General features: G+C 38.9%; 1 protein-coding gene and 4 long non-coding RNA genes across 7 annotated transcripts; 3 read left to right on the forward strand and 2 right to left on the reverse strand.

Annotated features, from left to right (window-relative positions):
- Positions 1-1,729: 1,729 nt before the first annotated feature.
- LOC139118711 (uncharacterized) lies at positions 1,730-3,584 on the forward strand. The gene is made up of 2 exons (XR_011548794.1): positions 1,730-2,301; positions 3,162-3,584. It is a non-coding gene; the product is annotated as an uncharacterized lncRNA (long non-coding RNA).
- Positions 3,585-8,961: 5,377 nt separating this feature from the next.
- Positions 8,962-11,756, forward strand: LOC139118713 (uncharacterized). Its single transcript, XR_011548796.1, has 2 exons — positions 8,962-9,249; positions 9,490-11,756. It is a non-coding gene; the product is annotated as an uncharacterized lncRNA (long non-coding RNA).
- Positions 9,752-14,464, reverse strand: LOC139118709 (uncharacterized). The gene is made up of 3 exons (XR_011548791.1): positions 14,296-14,464; positions 13,939-14,177; positions 9,752-12,784 (listed from the first exon to the last, which is right to left on the reverse strand). It is a non-coding gene; the product is annotated as an uncharacterized lncRNA (long non-coding RNA).
- A 546-nt stretch (positions 14,465-15,010) lies between these two features.
- Positions 15,011-24,152, forward strand: LOC139118705 (uncharacterized). 2 transcript variants are annotated; one of them, XM_070682128.1, is made up of 5 exons: positions 15,011-15,605; positions 16,412-17,568; positions 21,487-21,664; positions 21,948-22,187; positions 23,702-24,152. In XM_070682128.1, exons 3-5 carry the CDS (start codon positions 21,652-21,654, stop codon positions 23,749-23,751), a joined length of 303 nt encoding a protein of 100 aa, XP_070538229.1. In that variant the 5' UTR covers positions 15,011-15,605; positions 16,412-17,568; positions 21,487-21,651; the 3' UTR covers positions 23,752-24,152. The 2 variants fall into 2 exon arrangements, 1 of the variants encoding a protein (XP_070538229.1); XR_011548789.1 differs by lacking the exons at positions 21,487-21,664; positions 21,948-22,187; positions 23,702-24,152 and adding an exon at positions 19,379-19,393.
- Positions 18,050-21,490, reverse strand: LOC139118710 (uncharacterized). 2 transcript variants are annotated; one of them, XR_011548793.1, is made up of 3 exons: positions 21,165-21,490; positions 20,308-20,662; positions 18,050-18,434 (listed from the first exon to the last, which is right to left on the reverse strand). It is a non-coding gene; the product is annotated as an uncharacterized lncRNA (long non-coding RNA). The 2 variants fall into 2 exon arrangements; XR_011548792.1 differs by lacking the exon at positions 21,165-21,490 and adding an exon at positions 20,776-20,875.
- Positions 24,153-26,120: the final 1,968 nt, after the last annotated feature.

Consider the following 26,120-nt stretch of genomic DNA (forward strand, 5'->3'; position numbering starts at 1 on the left):
TAGGGCATGACCGACGGCTTTACAAAAAAGGTTGTAAATCACTTCGAAGCAACAGGGCGGATAACGGAGTAGAACGAAATGTAGCCGAACAGCTGATATGAGCTTACATGTATTCAGAGTACTAATATCGATGTCATTTGGAAAGCCCGAGCGACTCGGAAATCGATGAGTGGAATTTTACCCTTAGCGTACATATAAGAAAAGTATACATATTAATTGCATTGAGTATTCAATTGTTTGAGATTTAGCAATAGATGTTTCAATTACTATCAAAGTTTTCAAAGTTCATCAAAGTCTACGAAATCCTTATTTTACTTACATAGGGGCACTTGGGTATTTTTTTTGCTATATCGTCAATTCAAAGCAGTCCCATGCAACTTTACAATCAAAGACAATAAAATCATTCATGAGCGAACGAACATGATACTCGGAAGAATTGTTGGAGCAAATTATGCTGCATCAAATACAATTATCATAAGCGTTTGTTTATCTATTTCTTTGGTACATCGGAAGATAAACTCACTAGGAACGTCATGACAACAACGAAGGTAAGGCCATTGTTTTTCAAAGTTTTCTACAAAGCTTGAAGGTTTGGGCATTGTCATAATTAATTACCCGATTTACATGCACAGTAACTTGAGAACGATTGACTTTACATTTTGTAGGAGTGTTTCTTACCACTTTACATGGTGACGATTTTTTGCCGTGCGTGTTTGAAATTGTTGCCTTGTACGTCCCTGGTTTGGTCACTTCAGTAAGTCTTGATGTACCGCCTGATGTCGATTCCGTTCCACTTACTTTTGTCCATCTGATATCAGGGCGTGGAATCCCTCCATACGACACAGTAAGAGAGGTGGCTTCGCCCTTGTAGAGCTTGCGATTTGGAGGCAGCTCGTCGATGAAATATGGAGCCCCTGTAAATTTGACCAAAGACATTTTAGAACCAGCACAAATCTTACACGGAAGAATACGCTTGGCTCGAATTCTTGAGTAATGTTACTCAGCTCTGAAAGTGTTTGAAGGAGCAAAACAGTAACATATACAAAGCTTACCTTCTTTTAATTCATGTTTGGAAGACATATTAATACGTAATTGTTGATAGGCGATACCGAGTATTTTTTCACTGCAGCGCGTATATTTCTAGAACATTGTTCGCTTTATATAAGCTCCAGACATAAAAAATCTTTCTTACCATATTATTTTGTTAATGTTATCCATCCGCTGATTTTTTGCTGTTCCGTTGTCTCATAGGGAGTCTTAACTTGGCGTAGTAAACTGAACGTACGTAGGCATCATAAGATAGAAAATTGACTGCATTCATTTTACAGACTAAGGTATCCTTACTTGAAATTACTCTGATGCGGCGGTTTGCTACCTTCGCAATACCCTTATCAATCCGCGATATTTTCAGTTGAACACAGAAAAAGTGATGTCATTGCCTGTACAAGTCACAAAATTAACCTATGAAAAGTGCTGAGTCTTTTCTTTCGATTTGCCATTTTACTAAGTCATTGTCCGACAGTTCAAGACGTTGGAATAATGCAAAGGGATTGGATCCGTTTAAAGACTTTGTGTGGTAGGGGGTAACACTTCATCACGCTTCAAAATAAAGTGGGAGCTGGTTTATCATAGGACACGACAACACCTCTAACTATAGGGAGGGTAGTTTAACCCTAGTGGTGATTGGTCGCCACTGCCCTATAGCCTTACTCTGACAATGCACAAAAAATATTTGTCTGAAATGAAATATTGGGTTTTCTCCGACTGCCACGTCAGCATGAAATTTCCCGCGATCGTAATCATCAATCTTCGATGAAACCTGGACCAAAATTCCCCTAAAGAGGGTGGCGAATTTGGAATAGTGAGTCACTGTTGCATTGTCTTGCCGAAAATGGGTATTTACGCTGCCATTCTCCGAAGTAAAGCAATTCGGCACTACTTTCACAGAGAGAATACTTCGTCATATCAGTCTTGCTAGCCTAGAAGGACACAACTGAAATAATCCAGTCCTATCTGAAGTTGCTCGAGAGAAGTTGGTGTCGTGGTATCACATAATTTTTAACAGCAGGGAGAGTCGCTGATATCCCTCACTGACATCGTTTTACGCTGACGATCAATACCCTTGTTCAAGAGAAGGCGAAATGGCGGGCAACGAAAGCGACGCACCTAGCCAAAAAACTACTACCACCGTGGACAGACTATGTGAAACAGCTGCAGAAATTGGCACAGGAACGAGACGAATTGAAGTTGGTGCAAGAAAGCCGATAAACAACCCAGAAGTGGAGAAAGCTATTCTCGAAGGTAGATTGTAAAATCAATTTGTCATTTTTGCCACAATTATTACCTGTCCCAGTCTACTTGCCTGGTCATACTTCGCATTTTAGCATCAACCTCTGACTACGAATCGATCTTGGTGTACACATACCTGGTTATTAGGTGAAGTTGCTCGCCTTTCAATTGACATGTCACCAGTCTTTTTCCATATCGGTGGCGTTCCACCCAGTACATACATTATTTCAGTCGTTTATTTGTAGACGACAACAACAACTTAGAAAATAACATAATATTTGAAACACGCGATTGGTTTTCAAGTAGTGAACCACTGGTACATAATGAGAGAAAAATACAGATGCTGCTCAGGGCGTCTGGCTGCCAAACGTTTTGTATTAATATTTGGATGACGCACAAACAAAGTAGTTATTGTGATATCTTATAGATTCGTGTAGATATGTGAGTGCGTGCTGACCTGCACAGCGGTTTCATTCCACCTTTGTGATTTCCACTGCAGTCAAAAGTTTTCTATTTATAGCGATACCTCATTACAACCGTAAATGGGCGTCAAGCCAACAGAAAACATGTCCCAGAATCTACATATCACCTGCATATCCTATGATGTCAATGACTCCAAAGATAGATTTTCCTGCTGTCTGAGATTGTGACTCCGTTTAAAGATTAAGAATGACTATGTAAATGACAGAGAAACAAAATTTTGAAGAGATGAATCTGTCTTGGTAAAGTGAAATTTTGCACACTGAAAAACTGACCGTCTTACGAGTGAAAACACTTCTTACCGAACATACAGCAATTAAAGACGAAACATTAACTTGCTCATTTCTCTTTCGTTACTAATTTATCTACCACTTTTTTTTCCTATTCTACAGCTGAAGAACAAGCAAAGAAACGAGAACTGACCGATTGAAGTTGCACAGCCACTCCATGGTCTTGAAGGCGTGCTGAAGGTTTTAAGGACCGAATTGAAGATGGACTGACTGTTAATAGCACTGGATTTCGATACGCGATCTAACACGGGGCTATTCAGCGCTCGAACAATATTTCACAGTGAGGCATTCTGTTCAAATGACGATCGAGGCCATGAGTTCCGGACACCTCAGAGGGGAACACAAAAGTTTCCCTACCCCGGCGTAACTACATATCATGTGTAAATTTTCGAATTCAATTCTGCAAGACATACAATCTTCAGATCATTATTTTCATCGAAAGCATAAGCTTCTTTTTATTAGATTTTGTATCCTTGAGACTTACTGTTATATATTTGAACAATAAAATAAGAGAAAGGTACTTAACATGTAGTGTCTCTTCCATTGCTTGCTCCGTCATGAATATTAATGCCCGTCATGAATATTAAAAAGCATGTCCTAGGATGACCTCTCAACTCTCACACTGTAGGTGATTCTGTTGAACCCGTTTCGCCGTGAATCAACGGATTAACCTGACAGTTAGCTTTAAACCCATTGAATATGACATTATAAACTCCCTAGCGCTCGAGAGATGAAAAGATAGATTCCTGAAGTCTAGCATAGGAATCTACAGTAAAAGCATCTAAGACTATGGGAGATCGCTCCACTTCAAACAAGTCATGCAAGTTGCCGCCACGACAAATGATCATCCAGTAAACCTGTCTACAGCTGCACATTACCTTAGGTTTAACTGACAAGTGGCTTGGGATTTAAAATTTATTGAAGTATGATTCATTAGGTAAATTTTACCAGGGTTTCTCCGGTCTAACGTCGTACTCATTCATTGCTGTTGTTGGGGATGACCTCATATTATTACATGTACACAAATAACAAACAAACAGACAACATGGAGTCGAAAAGCCCCTGTGATTCACGAGAGATGTTCAAAACCCCCAGCTTCCATTGGTAATGTACAGAAATACATTTTTGCGAGCGACCAAATTACGAGAATTAAGGGTATTTTCGTATGACGTATCGGCTGAAACTACAAAAGGCCACGTCATTTAAGACACAGTAGGCCTACCATAGCGTAAGTGTGAATCAGGTATGAGAATAGAACAAAGGTATATGGAACAAAGGTATCTGCACTCCAATACCTGTTTAAGTGAACAGTGTTGTTCATAGAAATGAAAAAAAAAAGTTCTTTCCAGATAGCCTCCTATCTTCGCATGAGAAGCTAGTGCAGACGAAAATGTTTGTCCGTACTAACTTAATTGTCATGTCCCAGATTCAAACTTTATTCAGCCCTATTTCAGTAGAAATATGCACATTTCCTTCAATGTTTACCAATTACTTTGATATATCAATTTCGCTTTCACCATGTCCAAGTGACGAATCTTTTTTTCTTACAAATAAGATACAAATTACTGTGTTAGAAAGGTTATTCTGTTTACACATGATCTGAAATAAGGGCCTAGCCGGCCATCCATATATGAATGCCACCCGTGTGATGACATCTCATTTCTCATCGCTGCGTATATTTTTTGAAAATTCGATAAACCCCAACACTTTTACAATCTCACGTCGAGAAATAAAATAGACTTTCTCATCGATAACGCATATGTTTTTGATAATCTTTCTCAATTGAACGTCTTTGAGCTAAAGCAATCAACCATTTCGCTCGAAACCCCACATGTAACAGCGTTGATACCAGTACCTGTTCTATACATAATTTTAAAAGTTAACTTTAGAGTCGTTCGCATCATCGCCTATATTCCTTTCACAAAGTCGCATGTTGCAATTTTTGCCTTTTTGTATTGCCTCTTTCATTGCTAAGGGCAAACGCCGTGTATGGTTTAGACTGACTGCCCTTCCTTAAGAAATGCACCGTCTTTCACCGGAAAAATAAAAGCATAAATATACATCTTCTGGATAAAGGACGTCCATGTTACAATATCGGCTATCTCCTGCCTTCCTAAAGTTTGCCATGAAATTATTTTTTTCGGCTGACCTACACGTTTATTTATAACTACATGTGGCCGGATGACTACCGTTCATCCCTATTTTATATCGTCTCAACGGCTGTCGATAAAGCTTATTGTATTCTTCGTCGTTTGTTTGTGCAGGTAGCTGATATACAGTAGTGCAGGATTGCAAATCCATTCTGCATTTGGTGATCCCCTGAGCGATCAGTGTCAAGAAACATACAACAATTCAGCAACCAACTTGTCTGCAGCCACTAATTGCCAGATGAGTTGCATCAGACTTTCACTGTATTTGTCTGCCAGAATAGAAGCACCTCCAGGGAGAAAACTGTTGATGTCAGACCACTGCAGTAGCTTGTGTACTTGTAATGGCTGGTCTCGGTGGAATGGAATTGGGCAAAGGCTGCAGTGGACTTCACAACAAACATGACAGTTTTATAATATATTCTGATTGTTTGACTCATTCCGTTCCATCACATGTTGTAGAAACACCTAACTTTTAAATTTCTGTCTCATACAATGCAACATTGTGTCGCCATATATTTCAATTGTCGTTCGATTCAAGTGCACGTATAAGATTTCAAATTCTGCTTATTGTTGCCTATGGTGAACGACTCTATATTGGCGTTGTTCTAAGAAGGTTTGAAGTTGTTAAAATGAACGTGTTCCTACCACATGTGCTAGAAGGAATGACCCTTCTCTTTCCATTAATAACAGAGAAAAATGTCTTCTTATGGCTCTGACTTGCAATTTCCATCTTCTGGCTTTGTACATGTTGATTATCGTTCTCCTTGTTATTTAGTTTTGTCAGACAGTGATTGCTAGTCAATTTTGAATCTATATTGTAAATACACAATATCAAGATGTACAGTGCAGCCAAGGAAATTGTATGTACAAGGATAGTGAGTTTAATCTTTGTGACAATTGAATCAATATGTTATCAAGCCAAACAGAAGAAATTATCTCCGACTTTTTAATGCGGATACAGATATACTGACCAATTATTGTGTTTAAGTCCAGTGATTTCAAAAGTGATCGAAGAGCGATAATTTCAGAATGTTTCGTCAGCGTAAAGTTCCAGTAAAACAAAAAACCGTAATTGACATTAAAGAATACAGTAAAAATCATTAAAAGGTACAGGTACTGTCCCTTTTAATTGATGGATTGAAACTGAAATGGTAATGGATAAACCGCCATCGTTTAGCCAAAGCCTGCTGCCTGTTAGATATGAGAGACTGTGTTTTGAAGTCAGATTGTTACAGGTACTAGCCAAAGTCTACACTATGTTTAGTACATTATATTTTGTGACACACACACACACACACACACACACACACACACACACATTATATACATATATATATATATATATATATATATATATATATATATATATATATATATACAAAACACTATTCCATACACAAACATTTTTTCTTTCCTTCATAAATAGGCAAAGAATACCTGATTTTTTTCTCTTCGTAAAATTATAGTTCAATTTCAGACCTTGTCTGACTTCTTCAGTAACTGTCGTCTTCGATGGGTTATCGATTCGCTAACAACTTCATAACATCGTATGTTGATTTGACACTGAAAAAATACTTGTTCATTTCCGAAGAAAAATACATTCGTAATTCATATTTGCTGTGTATATATAAATATAATTCGATTGGGAAATAAATAAAGAATTTACTATATATGACACCTACATTGACATTGTATCGATATACTTATTTATCACATCAATCACTCAACAGGCGAAAGCCCAATCTTTAGGTACTCACTACTTATTACCAAATGAAGCCATGTGGAGTATAGTGCCTTGCTCAAGAGCACAGCACTATTCTCGAGTCTTGAACTCACATTCTCCAATAGTGATTTTACTACTTAGGACATGGCTTTCGAACTCAGCATCCTGCGAAAGCGAGCCCGTTACCCTTACCACCTCATGTGTTTGCGCATGGTATGGTTTTGACAGCTGCAAACTAGAAATTGTGCACATTTCATCCATTGCATTTTGTCAAATTTTAGAGTCAAGAACAATAAAAAATTCCATTGAACGAAACAAGAGAAACCCATTCATTACACTGATAATAGTATGTTACATTAACCCTTTGAGTGCTGTATTTTTTCCCACCAAAATTTCAGCGCAACATTTTACCAATTTTTATTGACTTTTCTGTAATTTTTATGATAACTTTGGACCAAATGAACACAACATTTCATTGGCTACAGTTTTTTAGCAAAATTTTGGCAAAAATCTGACAAAATTGACTTAGTTATATTTTATGACGGTGACAAAAATTGACTTTGGCGCTCAAAGGGTTAATATCATGCGCTGTACCCTAAAGAATTACACTGAACATAAACTTTTGAAATGATACGCATAGTTCAAGTAAATGCATGAGAGCAGAACCATGGAGGGGCCAAGTCGACTCTGATCGACGCATTTTTGAGTGACGAGTTTGTACATCCTACACGATGCCCAAGAGGTCCTTTGTTGTTTTTGTGTCTGACTGGCCATTCTTTGAATTGATAACACACAAATTTTGTCAGTATAAAGTTCATACTCTTAAGTATAATCAGGGAAGGACCTGAGGCCTAGGTCCCATTAGTTTGTAAAGGTTGTGAATTGCATGTAAGACGAACTTGCATGGTTGATTTTGACTGGTGGGTAATATCTCAAGAGTAATTCTATGAAAGTTATTGTGAACACAACCAGATAGGCAACGTTCATTATGTTATGAAATGGTAGCTATGATCAAATTCAGGTGTGGCCAATGTGCAATGTTTTGCTGATATGGCGCAGCTAGACCTTTATTTACATATCTACAAATCATATATTTGTGTGCCCGGATTACATTAAAGATATTTTGCAAAGGATTTGGTCAGCCTTCGGAAGTTCATTTCCAATAGGTAGATGAAGCATGTCAAAGGTATAGCGAGCACGCCATACAATGCCATACTAAACACATTATTGTAATTAAATCATACTAAGGTTTGTCATACCGAACTGAAAATTGAATTTAAGAAACCTGTTTACTGGATGATCGACCTAACACAGGAACGGTATTTGAAAAGTTCTGACAACAGCCTTATTTTTTGTCATACACGTGGGTTTGAAGTTTAATTTGAAATAATTTGAAGTTTTGCAAAAACGATTTTTGGGAACTCCATTAATTCAGTTATGTGGAGGTAAGAGCTTTACATAACGACTCTGTCTCAGCACTGGATCGCCTCCGGTAACACATTCGTACCTTTGTGACAGCTATATGAAGTTGCCTATGACATGCAGAGCCGCGCCTTTCTCGATTGTCTATGGTTGTTGTGTTTGTCTACGGCTGGAGCCCATGACTTGAAACGTCATCAGGCAAATTTACCGAAAGTGTAGAGGAAGATATGTGGCTGTTATTTGTGAAAGTTTTGGTGAAAACTGCCATTGAAGACGTGTTTGTGATCCAACACACGCTGTAGGCCTAGGAACTGCAATTCAAAAATATATATAAACACTAAAGAAGGAGGAGGTGACCTTATGTAACCTTTCGAGAAGAGACGCAACGAACAAACGTTCCCATGTAAACAAATCCACTTAAGTATGTTTCTGACTGTGCATCCAAAAAAAGGCAGGAATCTACACCTACAAATTTCACATTTCATCAGAATAGTAAACAACGGCTTACAGGAAGTACTGTTCACACATTCATAAGCAAATATCACTAGAATGCATCTCATTTTATGGCAACTCAAATAGGTTTTAGCGTATTTTGGTGAGGGTTTAAGAACCTCAATCTGAATCCGATTCTAGCTGCAATGATAGTTTATGTATTTTGAACAAAGTATCATCATGCTGCTTTCGCCTGTTGGAGTTATTTTCATCTGCCAGCGTGTCAGCGTTCTATGTGAACGTACTGATGAATACCAAAATGTTGCAGTGGAGAGAAGGATGATCAGAAATCGTTGTGGGTTTGATTTGAGTAGACAAAACAGACGTGGCTGCAAAGATGGCAGACGACAATGATGGGCTTGGCGATTAGTTTTGAAACTCCCTTTCGCAGACACAAACCGAGGTCAGGGGCGCAAGAAAAAAAAATCGTGTGTTCATCTCTCGAAGGCGATGATGATGATGATGATGATGATGATGATGATGATTGATATTATTATTATCTCAAGCCTTGCTTCACTTCACACCAAAAAGTCCAGGTGTTGCTATAAAACGTAGCCTGAATTTGTACCGCTCTGTCACCACTCCGTCGTCACAGACCGAGAAAGTAGTGTTTTGTGACACTTTGGTTTGCCTTCCCTTGCAGACATCGACGTCTTTTCCACGTGTGAAATTGGAAGATTTACGTCAAGGGATCTCTATCTCATCCAAGAGAAAACGCAACTCTTAAGCGACAAGAGGGTACAGGCACCCAGACGTAACCTCAATGCTCTCATCATAAAATACTTCATAAGTTGCGACTACGAGAATTCCATTATAAATTAGCATTGACCCACACATCCACACAGCTTTAGCACAAGACAGACATGCGCAGTCATTTTACTGTTATAAACACGCTCAAATTAATATTATTGGTCAATCAGTCATAAAATAACTTTATTAAAGATTCATTTTGTAAGCCAGGAACAGTTGGAAACCCTGGTTTCGTCGAAAGTTTGACAATGAGATCATTTAATTATGATGATAAGACTTTAAAACTCAAATCCCAATTGATTGTATAATTAAGACATAATCACAGATTCCTAAAAGTTTGTTACAAAACCTGCGTGTATACTATCCAGAAAATGAAAATATTAAGTAGGACATTATTGATGCAATTCAATAGTCTCAACTATTATTATGACTATCCAACTCACTAAAATTACAATGCTGTGTACGCCAAGTTTTTGCCATGTCCTGAATAAAGTCATGTACAGTGGAATAACCCTTTGTCCATGGTAGGAGGGATGCACATCTAAAGTAGGATTCGCACTCATTACGGAAGCGAATAATGTTTCCAGTCTTCAAATACCATTTTGAATCAGTTGTATTTCTACCTCTTGAGATTTTTGTACTCTCAGCACAGTGATACAGTACCCTATGTGAAAATATGTTTTGGCATTTAACAGTGCATCACGGTCCTACCATTGACAACTGGTACTACAGTAGATCACATACTGACAAAATGTACAGTCAGTCATCTTAAATGCTCTCTGTTCTGATTTTCTCATGTTCTTCAGATTTACGAACAACAAATGGAAGTCATAGATACTTTGCATACTCGCTACTCTTCCAGCTTAAGGCAAGTGGATTCTAAATATACAGTAAATGTTTGTGGACAATTATCGCCTAGCCAGACATTGTTCTTGAAATAATCAGCAGTGTAATAGTCCAGATATACAGGCAACTTCATGTTGGCATTGCTTTCAAATCATTTCACTTCACTAGATATATATGAAGTACTTTGAGGGCTATTGGCCTCGGCCATAATGCTGTGGTGAACCAAATAGTATATTTATAAATTATTTTCAGCAATTTTGAAACCAATTCAAATAATGCTGTGCTCAGGTCCTGGTGTTAAAGTTAAGGACTATGCTTACACATAGAAACTTTACCCATCTATAAGGTAGTCGATTAATAATTCTCAATCGTTGTTTGCAAATGAAGAGATGAAGCAATTAATTTTTTAATACTGTTTCCAATCGGGAAGAAATGATTAAGCGTTCTGTGGTATTTCAGTCACTCAATACATGTCGAAATATATCCAATTGAAAAACATAGTCAGCCATTATTGTAGGGCTCCATCAAAAGGCTACCAAATGAAGTTTGCTGCAGAGTTGAACTAAAATTACATATCACGAAGGGTAAGCGAAACATGCGAGATTTACTGAATTGCTGGTACCAAGAACACTGTTGGATTTGATATACTATAAATACTTGTTATAATGTCATCGCTGATTGTCCCTATTGCCACTATGTGAATTGCTTTACGGTTAGTTTTACCATTGAATGAGTTCTACCACCAATTATTCAGCATCTCAGAAACATGACTACTCAGATGGCAAAGTTAAATAAAAATACATTAATCTGATAAATTTGGTTAATGTGATAACTTACAGTAATGAGTCACTGAGATGAATATCAGACTTTCTCAAGGGCAACCTTTCTTTCCTTGTGTCTCATCGGTAGACCTAGAAGGAGATGTGCTCGTAGGATGGAGTTGAATTTCAGTCAGATGCTTCAAGCTGTTCTATTCTTTGATCACTTCAGAAGGGAACTCAATTTACATACATTTGTAATCTCAATGAAAGTCATGAAAAGGGCCATCGTTTACAATTTGAACACTATAAAACTACTTAAAATTAAAGGCAACCGTGCCATTGACAATCAGTTGTGTCTCATATCATTTTAAAATTTGAATGATTTTCACATACTCGTATAAAATCTCACTTCAGAGGCCGCTCTCTTGAAATTCACAATATCTCGATGAGCCAGGTCGGATGAGACTAAAGCAAAAAGGTCACCTTGACTTAAGGAAAATACTAGAAAAAGTACAAAATCAAAATCACTTCATGCTCTCAAATTAGGCTATAGCTGCAGGTAGTGGTTGACTGTGGACTTAACAAGGTACTCAACTCTTCACAGGGCTGGTCAGTATGACAGAACTCTGGCCGATCAGGTTCTGCAGTTCTGCTTGAAAGGACACCGATTCCATTCTCCGGACTCACGATCTTGATTGACAAAGATGACCATGATTGGATTGAGTCGTTCACACCGGTAAGTCAAGTGAAACGTACATCATCGAAGACGACAGCATTATTTTCAAACAAAATGCTGTCCTTGATCGAGAAACATACAATACTTCTGTTTCAGCTGACATCACATATATGAGGTAACACAACTCGTGTTATCATAGGTAACTGATAAACGATGGTATACTAAAATATAACTGTGATGATGGGCTTCGCAGTGAAAATTGATTGACTCAATGAGTAATTAACGATAAACAATACATGGAAATATCAATATTTTGTTTTATCACTAGAAAAAGAACAAGAAAAATGATGAAAACAAGGTATACTTTAAATATATTTAGTAGAACTTCCCAATCTTCCACATTTTTGGTTCCCAGAAAGAAAAACGAAAAACGTTGAAGATATTGAAGATAAATACTTGAACTTACAATGTGATGAATGAAATGACCTTTATAAATCTCCACAAGATAACTGTCTCTACAATCGTATCAAACTGAAACTTAAATTTCATTTATAATACTTGAAGCTAGGCATAATAGTATACAGTGCAGAAAAGTAAAAATCTTTTATTATATGTTGAAATTTATATATCAATTTTGGTGAAATGTGGTTAACAATGAGAAGATCATTTATCTTATCAAAGGCAGAACTATTTTGAAATCCTTAAAATATAGCTTTGCAGTTTTACTAGATTTCAGTATTTCAGCAGCAACAGCAGCAGAAGAAGTAGATTATATGTGGCGGATAGGTAGAAGGTGGGCTTATTTCCAATGCTTTCCCCTGCTATTGCTAGATCTATCTACAATCACACACATGGCTTTCCTTGGTGTCTCCATTGTTCCTTTGCTGTCGTTTGCCAGGTGTTCACTGAAATGCAATTGTAGCACGCTTCAGTTGTCATTACATAGCGAAATCAATTAGCGAATAGCCTAGATAATTTCAATGCTGCTAGAAATCTTGATGTCTTTAGCATAGACTCTTACAGCGCGTCGTTGGCAATGCAGTATATATATATAATATATATATATATATATATATATATATTATATTATATATATATATATATATATATATATATATATATATATATATATATATTGGCTTGCCTTAAGGATAACTAAATACATTTCTCTGAATCGTTACTTTTTGTCTACTGAAGAATCGTGAGTCAACCCAGTTCCTTTCTGTTTTCGGCAACGACTTTTTTCGGTGCAACTAACAGGCGCCAATCGTACGTCCTTTCTCAATCAATGTTTTATAACACACTTCATTCCTATACGCTCTCTCATGTACCAGTCGCAAATGACAATGCCATGTCTGTTGACGTGTTACTACAGTGTGCATGCAAAGACGGCAGTTTCAAACTCATCCAGGTGACGGTTTTCCGGAACTGTAAGTCGGGGCAGATAGCAGTTCTAAAACTGTTCACAAGCATGCCTGATATACGTGTCACAATGACCCACCCCAAGTCAAGCAGACTGAGGCTGCTTTCTGGACTACCCAGTTGCTGTTGGTCTCGCTCTCTTTTCTTCGAAGAGCGAATTTACTTTTTTTTAAAGTCATATACATACATGTATGCATAATTAGGTTTGGGAGGTTGACTCTAACTTTCCTGGTCATAGAAGGAGATATATCCGACACCCGCATATACCCAATGAATATAATCGTAACTCCCCATAGGCACTTGTAAGATGTAGCGTAGCGCACAAGGAACATTGACAGAGGCTTCTCTTTAACTTTTAAGACGTATGACAAGAATAATCATTTGGATATTGGATGGAGAGGAAAATACGAGTGTTTTCCACCCTGGATAGTTGACTCACCAAGGTCAGCAACCGTTATAAAATTTGTGGCGCTCAATGTAATTGGAGCACTGTCACTGACACGTCGGAGTAAAGCGAATGAGCATTTATTTCTTCATTAATTATAATTGTCACCAGGTTTTACCAAGTTACTGTAAAAATTCAAATTGCACTCTTACAACAATCGAATGCATTGCAGTATTATAATGTGCTTCTTACCTGCACTTCCACATAAAATGATTCTGTTTGGTTACCCAAATTGTTCGAAATTGTAACCGAGTATTGACCTGAGGACTTTATGTCACAAAGGGTAGATTGACCATTTCCAGGTACGCTCGAATATCCACTAGGTCCTTGCCATGTCGCTTCAGGGAGTGGTAGGCCTCCAAACGATACCGTTATGGAACTCCCTTTAGTAATTCGGTAAGACCCCATTTCCGATTTGAAAAAGGGAGGGCCTGCGTATCGAAAAATACTCTTGACAAAGTTACCTTATGTTCCCTGAAAATGGGTAAAGTAAGGCCATCATGTAACAATGTAGTTATCAGCAAAGTGAAAAGTAAAGGCATAACTTACGTTCCTGTATTTCGTATCCTCCGAACATGTCTAAAGGTTCTCTTGCAGAATATTGAGCTCACCAAATTTCAAAATGCGTCGAGACCCGACTTTATGAAAAGCAAAAATGGCAAACTGTGTTTATATACCGTATGGCTCACCTTCATCACAGATTATTCGTCCGCCAACAGTATTCTCTGAAGTCACCAAGATAGGGAGCACTTTTGCCTTTGCAAACAAACCGGACGATGAACTTCACATATTCTCCGAATGCACTCAAAATGTAACTATATCGGAATCCTTAGGTTGACGATAATGAAGCAGACAGATTTTGCGACGGTGTTTGAAAAATTACATCATTCTCTTCGGGAAAAGTACGCTGCAGTATTTTTGATTGAACGATAGAAAAAAGTTCGTTCATTTCTAAATACGGTATTTTTTTGGTACTGAGAACATACCGAACAACAAACGAGAAAGCTTTCATTTTGCTTGTTTTTTTGCGGAAGGATCATAGAGATTAGGCACACGATGGTCGAGGGTTTTTTTTGGTTGACAATTGTAACGGAGGGGTGACGGCTGCTAATTTCCCGAGCTCTCTTGCTAGGCTACAATATATTTGCTTCGATTGTTGCAAACCACTATAAGTCTGCCCCACCGCTTACGGAATTTGGTTTCAGCCTCGTAGTGTGATTGGTTATTATTCTCCTATCACAAACCTATCATGTCACGCCAACACATCGAAGGCCTTTTGTCTCAGGCCTACATTAAAATGTATTGTTCTCTCAAAAAATTCCACATTGGTACGTAAATTCCCGAAATTGTCGGTGTTACTCTTCGGGGAAATCCAGAGAAAAAACCCAAATTGACGACAACATTCGATCCGACCATGAGTCATAATGTCGTCTCGTTCCGTTACGGGTATTTACGCATGACGTGGAAATTCCCCTCCTCAGAGCTATAAGCGACGGCACTACTTTCCGCCACTGTAAATTTCGGAAATTTCGACATTACGTGTTTGTCAGCCTTCCAGGACACATCGCAAACGGACAAGTCGCTGTCGGATTTGGTATTGGAAGTTGGCCACTGGACATCATACTTATTTTCACGGTACGAAGAGTTCTCGGTTGTCACTCCGTCACACTAGCGATCCGACAGACACATTGACAAAATGGCGGGTCGTGGGAACAACGCAGCTAGCAAAACGAAAATGAACACAACCACTGAAAAATTGTGCGAGACAGCTGCTGAAGTGGGTACAGGAATGAGACGAGTTGAGGTTCGTGCTAAACAACAGATAAATAACCCAGAAGTCGAGAAAGAACTTCGTGAAGGTAAGTTGGACAGACAATCTAGCCAATTTGACTTGGAACAACGAAGCTAGATGGGCATGGCGATCACGATATCTCAAAATCGTATATTTATACGACCATTTCACAATCTAGATTTAATATTCGATGGAACTGCCTTTCCCTGGTCGTTGTCTTATGGATCGTGGAACTCTTTGTAAATGTATTGTCCAATTTGCGTGAATTTTCTGTAACAATCAATTATTCTGTTAAATGTGTGTAACGCCGTCCTTATCATACTGGGTGCAGACAGCGCGCCTGACTCGTCCAAAGAACAATAGGCTTACATGTAGTTATCGCCTACTAGGCCGTGCATGTAGTGTGTCCAGTACCATATCTTAGAGTTGCTTTCGCGAGGAAAATCAAAGAAAATTTATTGAAAAACCTCAATCAAAATTTTACATTTTACCTCATTCACTCTCAGTATTCACTATTAGTCTTCCCGCGATACACAGTTCGGCAAACGGTTTTCTATTTATAGCGACACGTCCGCACCGGCCTCTCTCCGAGTGTCGAATGAGCGGATAACATGTCCACACATATTTCCTGCACAAGTAATAACCCTTAAGACATTTCCCTCGCTATCGATGATTCCGGTTAATTTTAAATATCAATACTTTTATACAAGCTTGGTTGTCATTTAGATTATCTCTGCATTTATCTAGTCTATGAAGTTAGAGCAATGTGTGTAGAACACGTCGCTCATACAGAAACCAGACGATGAAATTAACAAAGCGTTAATAAGTTTTGCCACATCCCTGATTGTTTCTTTCTCTCTATTATGTTTACAGCTAACGAACGAGCGAGGAGAAAAGACCAGGCCGAGTGAAAGCTCACAAGCCGCCTTATGATCCGGTCACAGGTTTCATGGACCTCAGAAAGACTCGTGCTACTGACAGAATGTCAACGGGAGATTTGACACTGGTTTATTCAATGCTCAAAGACTGTTCCTAAATGAGGCGCATCACTCGAATGGAGAGACAATACAGCTCAGACTTTTCAGAGGAACTTTGCATTTTGTCTTTTTCATACCCACTGATAACATGTATATTCGATGTATAGAGACGAGCATAACCTTCAGGTTGTCATTTTTGTAGAAAGCTTAAGCTTCATTTATTGGATGATATATCCTCGAGATCAAATATTTCGTATTTTCACAATAAAAAGGAGAAAAGAGTACTGAAAATATCATGTCTGTCCGATAACTTACTCCTCATGAATATTTATCATGCTCATGAATATTCAGTACGTGTCCTTGGATGACTTCTGAACTCAGCTCTGTGCGCGCCAGGCTGTTATCGAGCTGTCTTCTTACTGCGAAGAATCGGTCCCTTCAAAATAACCCAGTGTGACGAGTTCGATGCTTAATATGGGAAAATATGCCTCTTACAGACCAGAAAGCGCTACAAACCTTAATTATCCCTCGTGAGCCCATCATAGCAGATTGGGACGAAGCCAGTAAACAGTAGTGTCACCCGATTCAGAAACGAGTTGTCACTGCTGCAAAGGCACTTTGTGTAATCCCTACAGTACATAAGATTAACTCATCGATAAATTGGAATGACAAATTTATTAAAGTGTGATTCATGTAGCATTTTTTGACCGGGCTTTCCAGGTAGAAATTGTTGTGAGTCCCCGAGTGAGTCATTGCCAGGACTGTCCCCCACTATCTATTCAGGTCATACGAGATGACCTCATAGTACTGCAAACAAATACCGAACAAACTCACAACATGGCGGACAAAAGTCCCTGTGATTCAAGTGAAGTGACCAAAACCCCCAAATTTTACTGGCAGCAAGGCGAAATGCCTTCGCTGAGGCACAAGGGTGGTGGGGAGGGTCCCTTCGCATGCATTCTGGTCGGTGACGACGACAGGATGGGCAGGCAAAGTATCGAGACACAAAAGACGGGCGTTAGCACTGTTCATGAGCTCCATGATGTTGCCAAGGTAAGGCTATACGGCATCAGCAGTTTTCACCGGCAGCTCACCACGTTGTAATATATGTTCCTATTCCCCGCCCTGGCCAAATTCAACTTGCATGTGAAAAGTAAACCGGCTTTTGCAGACTCCAACAATGACAATTTCTTTGTTGCATAGAATTTACTAGTATGCCTGTGCGACCTTCACGTTCGCTGAATGAACCCCACCCTGTTCCCCTTAGCCAGGAACGATAGATGATTATATGTTACGTAAATTGACCTCGAAAGAGCTAACCTTGATTAGTACCCAGGTGTTCTTTGAGTGTATCCCCGGTTGCGTTCTGCGGAAAGATGTCTCGGTCAAAATTGGAAAACACTACTGGAGCATGGCAGTCTGATTTTGCACTGCTCCGTGTATTTAACTATAACATGGCATAGGCCTAAGTGTTAATAATTTCAGAGCCGGGCATCAATAACGAAAGACCGTAAAATCATCAACGACGCTGGAATTTATTAAAACATTTTAATGCTTCATATTTATATCATTCTTTTACAACTGCTGGCAAGTTTCATTAAAAAATCACATTTTCTTAAGACGTTTCTCTCATAAGATAACGGTACGAATAGGTGCAATACAGTGAAAAAATAAAAAAAAACAATTTAAAGAAGTAAAAGTTCCATAAATTTTCACAAATCCTTCAACACGATCATGTGTTGGAGTCTTGATTGAAGACTTGTTCTTGAAAGGTCTGGGCCTGTCTTTTCCTCTCCAAGGTTGTCAGAAATTCCTTCGTGCTCAGTCTGTACGTGTATGCCAGCGTTGCGTTGATGGCAAATTCGTCTGTTTGTAGGTCAATTACACTACTCGTACCGTGTACTTTGTATGGGAGTCAGCTGAAATTATATGTTTACAGAAAGTTAGAACCTGAATAAAAACAAAGTGCACAAAAAATCCACCTTTCACATATTTAGGCCTAACTGTGACAATATTCCCTCATCTTGAAAAAAAAAACATTTGTCTTTAATGTTCAGTGTCAACTACTCTAGCATCACGTTGAACTTGTGTGCTGTAAGAAATTTCTCCATGGATGATTCTCCCATGGATTCGATGGCGGTAATACTTGCAAGAAATATTTCCAAGATATTTGTCATGTACTTAATTGTAAGAGAGCACAGAATGAATGCAATTCGGGGTTAAAATTATTTTAGGAGACTGACTCAGTTTCTGTGAAGTGTTTCAACAGTATGCGAAGGTATTTTCAGGTACGGGGTTTTCCAAAGTTGTTTTTGCGAATGCTGAGCTATTTTGCAATGCAAATCTACAGTACAGAGGGTCCATGCTCCACCCACAAGTTAAAAATGTGTGGCGCAACAACTAGTATTGATTTCCCGCCAAAATGTGCGGGTAGTCCCCTTGGAATTTCTTGTGTTGTTGTGACACCATATCGTTAGGAAGCATACAATTTATTCCAAACAGTCTGGCTGAAATGACTGAATTTTAGGCCTTCTATGCAGCTCTATGGTCACATAAATGACCGTTCTTTACTGTCACTATCACCTAAGTCCCACATCTCGAACGTTTCAGTTGACTTTCCACGGTTATTGCCTGGTTTACTAATCAGAGTATCAAGTGCACGAGATAGTATATGGCGGGCTGAAAACCTCTCTGCCACGATCTATTTAATATTTTTTCTAATAAGGACAAATTCATTTTGAAGAGGGTGAACACATTTTACAAATCCCTCGTGAAATCGATCTCGAAAGTGTCAACGAAAGAGTGGTGTATTTGTGCCAACGAAAGTATACTTTTAACACTTTCCGATGTGGTATCTTTACAGCAATCCATCATAGCCTGAACCCCAAGACAAGTACATGTATATTAGCTAAACAATAAGACGTACCCTCAAATTTTCTGCAGAAAAGTGTATCGTGCTGTACACATAAGTTTCAGTGTCCCTGATCGGTCGCTTCTGCCAGTGGATGCAGATATGAGTGCACCTTTGAATAGCTTAACAGCACGCTACCGCACAACCGAACAGACCCAGGAAAAGACTTGGCGGACCCCCAGACTCTCACATCTTTGCTGTTCTACAACTGATAAATTTTGAGAATTAATTTCTCACGTTCGACGCTTATTATTATAAAACTCAATACGTGTTTGTCCCTCCGACTTGATATAAAGAATGGCAGTCATTCATTGCTTTGATCGAGTTTGTATATAGTGATTTATATATGTGCGAGTGCTTCATGAACTCTGCGCAGTGTATGGATGGGTCGCGGTCAGAAAACTGTAACAACTCTATACAAAGGTTACTGAACCACTCTTTATAAAGGTGGGGATTTAGCCGAGCGGTCAAACAGTGATACCTTCAATAGGTAACTAGTTGCCGTATGTAGCGAGTTCGACTCCGATCGAGACTTTACTGAATCGCGATTCAAATACCGATTAGTCTGAGATAATTCCCTTCTGTAATCCCACACCTTTTCATACACATACAGCATAATCATTTTAATTCTTTATGGTGAAAGAGAATACCTATCCTGGGTGGCGAAGTATTGACAAACAGCTGAAACTTTCATTTTCATTTTGTTCCAATCCGATTGTCGTTATTTGTTATTGTTGTTATTCAGCCTAAACCATCGAGCCTTCATTTTCCAGTTTGATGGGTCTACATCTAAATCAGCAACTGGCCGTTATAATGAAAGGGAACGTCAAATCCATTATGTGACGTGTGAATAACTTTAGTCTGCCATGAACTCAGCTTACCTGCAAGCTGTCTGTTCGTCGACCTGCTACCCCCAGTTTAATACTGTGACATCACATTCAGATGATATTGGTGATTGGTGATTGTAGGCGTTTACCACTTGTACTGAAAATGCTCCATTGTCGTTGACTTTGCAGTCCGAAATAGTCAGTCTCACTCTACCAGGTGGTTGTTCAACGGTGGCCCGTCGATTCAGTGATGCTAGATTGTCCTTAATCTGCCAATCCGGGCAGTCTCCCTTCCAAAACCACTTGGATCGAAATTCTGGATCGCCACCAACTCTTGCCTCCAATACAATGGTATTGCCCGATCGCACATTCTCTTTGGCGGGAAGACGAGTAATGAAGTATGGTGCACCTAAGTGAAATAAAGAGAATTTACATGAGTGCTTCCATTTTACAAATACTACACGCATTCGAGGAGACCGTCATTTAGTCACACGCCAGTAAAACTATCTTAGTCATACAAACCAGGAGTTCTAATGCCGTGGCTCATTTTGTGATACTTTTCAAATACAGTTTCTTGTACCAAAATTTTCAAAAACGAAAACGTGGAAGTTAGTTACCCCAGGCATGTTTTATCCGTTTTAAAGGCAAGAAGTGCCTCATAACTCGGTTATCATAATGCGCATCACAGGTAACGCCTTCCATAGTTTTAGTCAATTACAGCAAATTGCAGGGATGGTCCGTAACGAGGGTGTAGTATTTCAGCGAGCTATGTCCCCGCAAGACCAAAATATTTTTCCTAAAGGGGTTTTTGATTTCCGTGGCCAGTACTTAGTGCATGTAACTGCATAAGTAATGCTAAACTTAAGATAAATAACCATAAAGTCGTTTTGTAAAATTTGAACCATACTTACAGATGTCTTTGACATACCTCGCATCGAATGGTAGAAGCCAAACCCGAATCTTGTTGCTATGGTTCCTTAATATGGTTCGGCTAAGTTCACTGAAGTAGTTCCTGAATGGTAACTTTGAAATATACTTCACGATAGTGCAAAATATTGCCCGGTGAGTGAATATTGTGAGTGCATTTGAAAACGCGTGAGTTTATGTGTCCGAAAGTATACATATAATTGCTATCAACAAAATCAACCGATTTTTATCGTCAGAGCACTGTCCAATAATTGGTTGTGATCAGGTCTATCATTGTTCATGTATATCGTATGTTTATGTCCACAGGCATGTATTCCACAAGGAGTGAGTATATCGACCAGAGCGGCGATTTTCGCTATGGTCAAAATGACTTTCGGATGGTACAGTTGTCGGTGAGACCCCCTCGGTGTAGAGGTAGAATCGACGTTAATACCGGATGGATTTGATTGGTCGAGAAGATGATTGGCAAAGATGTTAACGAATGGTAATTTTCCATGCAATTTCAATATCTGTAGAAATCCGTAGAACAGTCTTCTCGATTGTTCTGAATGACACGTCACACACCAAAAGGGGCTTTTCACGCGATTTCGTAAGAATAGCACACTCGGGTAGAGACAAATGTCGGGCGTGACGAACTAAATTTTCCCGATCACACCGGAAATCCCCATCCGTGGCTGGCGAGTGCGTAATCGTAGACAGCGATCGACAGTTCGCTTTGATCGTTGATGTGAGCACAACTTCAGCTGATCAGTGCTTTTCTATTTCAGCTCTCAGTCTGAGTCAGCCGTGTGCGGTTCCCGCCATTGTGAGGACAACAACAAGAGGAACGACAAACATGGCCGAAAAAACCTCAACAGACCCAGCTGACCCAGCAAGGCCCAAATCCAATGAGAACGTGGAGCGACTGAAGCAGACTGCTGCTGAAGTAGGGACAGGAGTTAGACGGGTGGAGGTCCGGCAGAGGCAAGTCATTCTGAATCCAGAAGTTGAAGCCGACATCAAGAAAGGTAAGTTTTGATCGTCACACGAATGAACTTCAATTATTGAAGTTTTGCAAGCCATTTTGACAGTCTTTTGTGGTCCCAGTGTCTTGCTTATATCGAATGTGTACCGATGTGTGGGTCATTGAGGTCAAACATCCCCCTTTAAGTTGTAACTTAAAGACACAATAGATAATTTTTTACATGGAGGGTATGTTGTTGAAAAAAAATCTACCTCGTCAACCGGACTATTCTTACTCGGTCAGATACTATAGTATGAAAAAAGCACATTTTGTCCTGAAAATTCACGTTGTAAGCACGTTTGTTTCTTTGTTGATGGTGAATTCCTCTTATAAGATTAGTGGTCATTCCTTGCTTTTATTAAGTACACTTAGAAAAGCTGAGCTCGTCAACACAGTTATAGATAAGCTCCATTTTACGATTGTTTGTAATACAGTCAGCAACCTCAGTTCGCCTTTAGCAATACAATCACGACAATGCAACCTAAATTCAACAATTGTCCTTAGTAATAAACATTTAAAATGAATTAGTGATAAAACTCGAATGTCAAATTTCACGTTGGAAAATATCCTGAATAGAAATGTATCCTTATAAGAGAGGTGTCAGTATAGTTTGCATACTCTAATTGTTACTTCAGTAAGACAGTTGTCATCATATCAGATTGAATACAGTGGTTTGGGTTGAACCGTTTGCAATACAGGAACTAGATCATAAAATCTAAATTGAGTTCCCAACACTCTCAGGTGTAACTATCGTCTGGCTGTCGTCATGTTGTCTCTTTTCAACCCAAACACTTTTTCTGGCTTGAATGAATGCAATAATAGCAGCACTTGAGGAATCGCCTCTTCATTGCAAATTTTTTATGAACTGGCAGTTATTTCACTGCGTGCACATTATGAATATCCTGGAGTCATTTTACCACATAATGGATTGCTGGACTCTCTGAAGTCATTCGATTCCAGCTTTTTCAATATCCGATTTTCAATCAGCACTTTGCTATGATGTCCGGAGAATTTTGTGGTCATAACAGTGACAGTTAAATTGTTCTGAGGTCTTTGAACCACCATCCTATTGTTCTTCTGTTTTAAGCAAGGATACGTTAATGTCGTCAGTGACCGGACCACAGGACTAATTGCCAATAATGAATGATAATGTGATCGTGAATTTTTTTTATCCAGTACTAGAAAGGTTTACAACGGGACTACTGGGTTCACATCATCACTGGTCTTTTTGCCATCAGTAGTAAAGACTTTTGGTATGATACCGAAAAGTCTTTACTACTGCCATAGAAATATGTTAGATGATCTCATACCTGTATTACACAATACTGTAAATCTGTACATGTACAAGATGGAGTGTAAACAAAAGTAGTAAGGACGTCAATCGTATGAAAACAGTATAATAGGAACAACATACAACACGAAAACTAATGAAAGCTTTTTATATGATTTGTTACCATTTCTAGAGTCAAGAAGTAGATATCTGACTTTCTAATGCGTTCCCTCTCTTCTGCTTTTCAGCCGAAGAGGAATTCCATAAAAGAGATGACCCAAAACCAGTTAGCAAATGAAAACTGGCTAGTGTGATGTGTAAGCGAGTTTCGACCAAGGCCGAGAATGTGGGACAGCTGGCCAGAACAACAGATGCGGCATGTCCGTCACAACGACGCACTTCGGATAGAACTCTTTATTCTCCAATATATGACAAACTCGTTTAAATTTCCGTGCATTGGCTTGGAAACCAAATTTAGTGTACATGTAGCGTCAAGAGGTATCCCACTGAAAACGAAAGACATACGATGAGGCTAAGCCTTCCATCGTTGGGGTGCTCGTGCTGTGCATTTATATTTTTCTCTATGGATATTTCATCGAGATATAAATGACATTCTTTTGAAACTGAAATAATTTTATTGTGTAAGATTTTGATGACATAAATAAAATAAAAATTTGTACACAGGGGTATTTTAACATGAAAGTACTGGTGTTAGTGTATTTATTTGTATTGCTGTATGTACACGATACTTGTTATTACTTTCCATGCAATTGTTTCTAAATAGAAATAAGATGCATATGTTAGGTAAGCTGTGGCACATTTGTCAGAGTCATGGCTGTTCTGCTCGATCACTTTTTCCCCAACAAAGTCTGAACTTGAATGAACTTCAAGATATATGATTTTAGCGATTTCAGCTTCAAAGGCGTTTTTGTGATGCAAATGAACAGTACGTACTCGAGTGACAGGAGGACGTAATTTGTGCATGAATTTTGCAAAATTTACTCGGCCATTTCCCCATTTCGTAGGACAGTCAGCATAAAGCGAAGGGTCAACAAACACAATGTCTCCCGATAGGCGAAAAAGTTGACCCCACTGTTGAGTCTCCCTCTCCTTTCTGCTAATAAAATATCCCAAATTTCTTTGCATAATTACTTCAACGCAAGGAAATCCAACATCGGTAGCCCATGAGTAAGTCTATAAAGTCCAGTAGTAGTTGTAACACAATTATGTATAGAATTCCAAGAAATAGACTCAGTCCAAGCGCAAGTGCAACTGTTGAAGTCATCAGGAGTACACCAAAGTCTTAACAAAGTGAGGAGAAATGATGGACCTACGTACATATTTTTGTTTGCCTTCAAAGCCACGGTTGATACAAATTTGAAGAACTTTTTTAAATGGTCGATGACCATTTGAACACGAATCAAGGATGAGTCTGCGTGATTTTAACCTAAGACAAAATTGGTCCTTGATCACCAAAGCCTACACGTGAACAGATTAATCTGCTTTTCCAACCGATCAGCAGTGATGGACCAGTGTAAACTACTACGCTTGAATGATAAAGTACGTATGGAGGACTAGCAGACTGGACGGAAGAACCGCTAGACTGTACTGCGCTACTAGTCTAGGCCAGGAGTAAGGGACTTTCATGAAGATAGGAGCCCTTCTACTTCCTTCTACTACTCTGCGTTTGTGTCTTCACATTTCTTTGGTGCACCTGGAATCACTGTGGTGGCGAATTCATTACCCGGACATTAGAAACTTAGTCTTGTACATGTCACCAGATAAATGAAGATGCTTGACTGAAGTTATCCTAAAGTATTTACCTATTAGTGTGTTGTCATAAATTGGTGTGCAATAATGGAGCACTATATCGTGTCCACAGAGTTAGATTGGAAATGTCATAGAGTTCAAAAGTGTGCGCGTCCATATTATTGGAGCTAATTTCTCATTGTGTTGACTGGAAAATATCTTGATTAATTGGAATTTTTGTTGTTGACTATACATGTCGGAAATTTTGAGTAAGTGGTAGAGAGGAGAAAAGTATTACTCCAGTGGCGAGCTTCTGTGGTAAGGGTCGTCGGACTCGGTGCAGCCGTTTAGGGCGCATTTTCTGTTGGCGAGATGAGATGAGCACACAACTTACCATAGGCTGTTGGTTTTTTGTACTCGATCGTTCCGGTTGCCAAATCCTTATTGACTGACATTGTTCGTACAATAAATCTCCAAAGATAGCGATATTTTCAAATTTTACCGCAAAATTCACACAGTCGCAACCCTTTGTCGTGAAATGAAAACTCCGTTTTCATTTATACCTGCAACTGACCCAAGTGTATGAGAAACATGTACATATCAAAAGGGCATTTCAGTACGTGCTGTACACAAAATAATGACGCATCAAAGACTCCATGTAATCAAATATTTTATCAAGAGATTTTGTCATGTAGTTTTGTAAAATTGGTAGAATTGTTTCAAAGTACTGTTTTTTCAAAGGACCATTACTAACATTGATAAAAACGGTATTGAGAAAAAATAATACCCAAAGTGATGCGGTGTACTTGTTCGCTAGTTAATATATTTTTCTTGAAGACTACTTCTTTGTAACAAACAGTTTTTCTGTTAATTATTCAAGTTCAAGTGGGCTGCTGTTAACCCCTGACCCAAGGTTTT

The sequence above is a fragment of the Ptychodera flava genome, chromosome 19 (assembly GCF_041260155.1).
Source record: "Ptychodera flava strain L36383 chromosome 19, AS_Pfla_20210202, whole genome shotgun sequence".
Classification (NCBI taxonomy): Eukaryota; Metazoa; Hemichordata; class Enteropneusta; family Ptychoderidae; genus Ptychodera; species Ptychodera flava.

Excerpts from the sequence above, each read along its gene's own strand:
- LOC139118705 (XM_070682128.1), top strand. Across the intron at positions 22,188-23,701 it reads TGAAGCCGACATCAAGAAAG|CCGAAGAGGAATTCCATAAA; the intron begins GTAAGTTTTGAT and ends TCTGCTTTTCAG.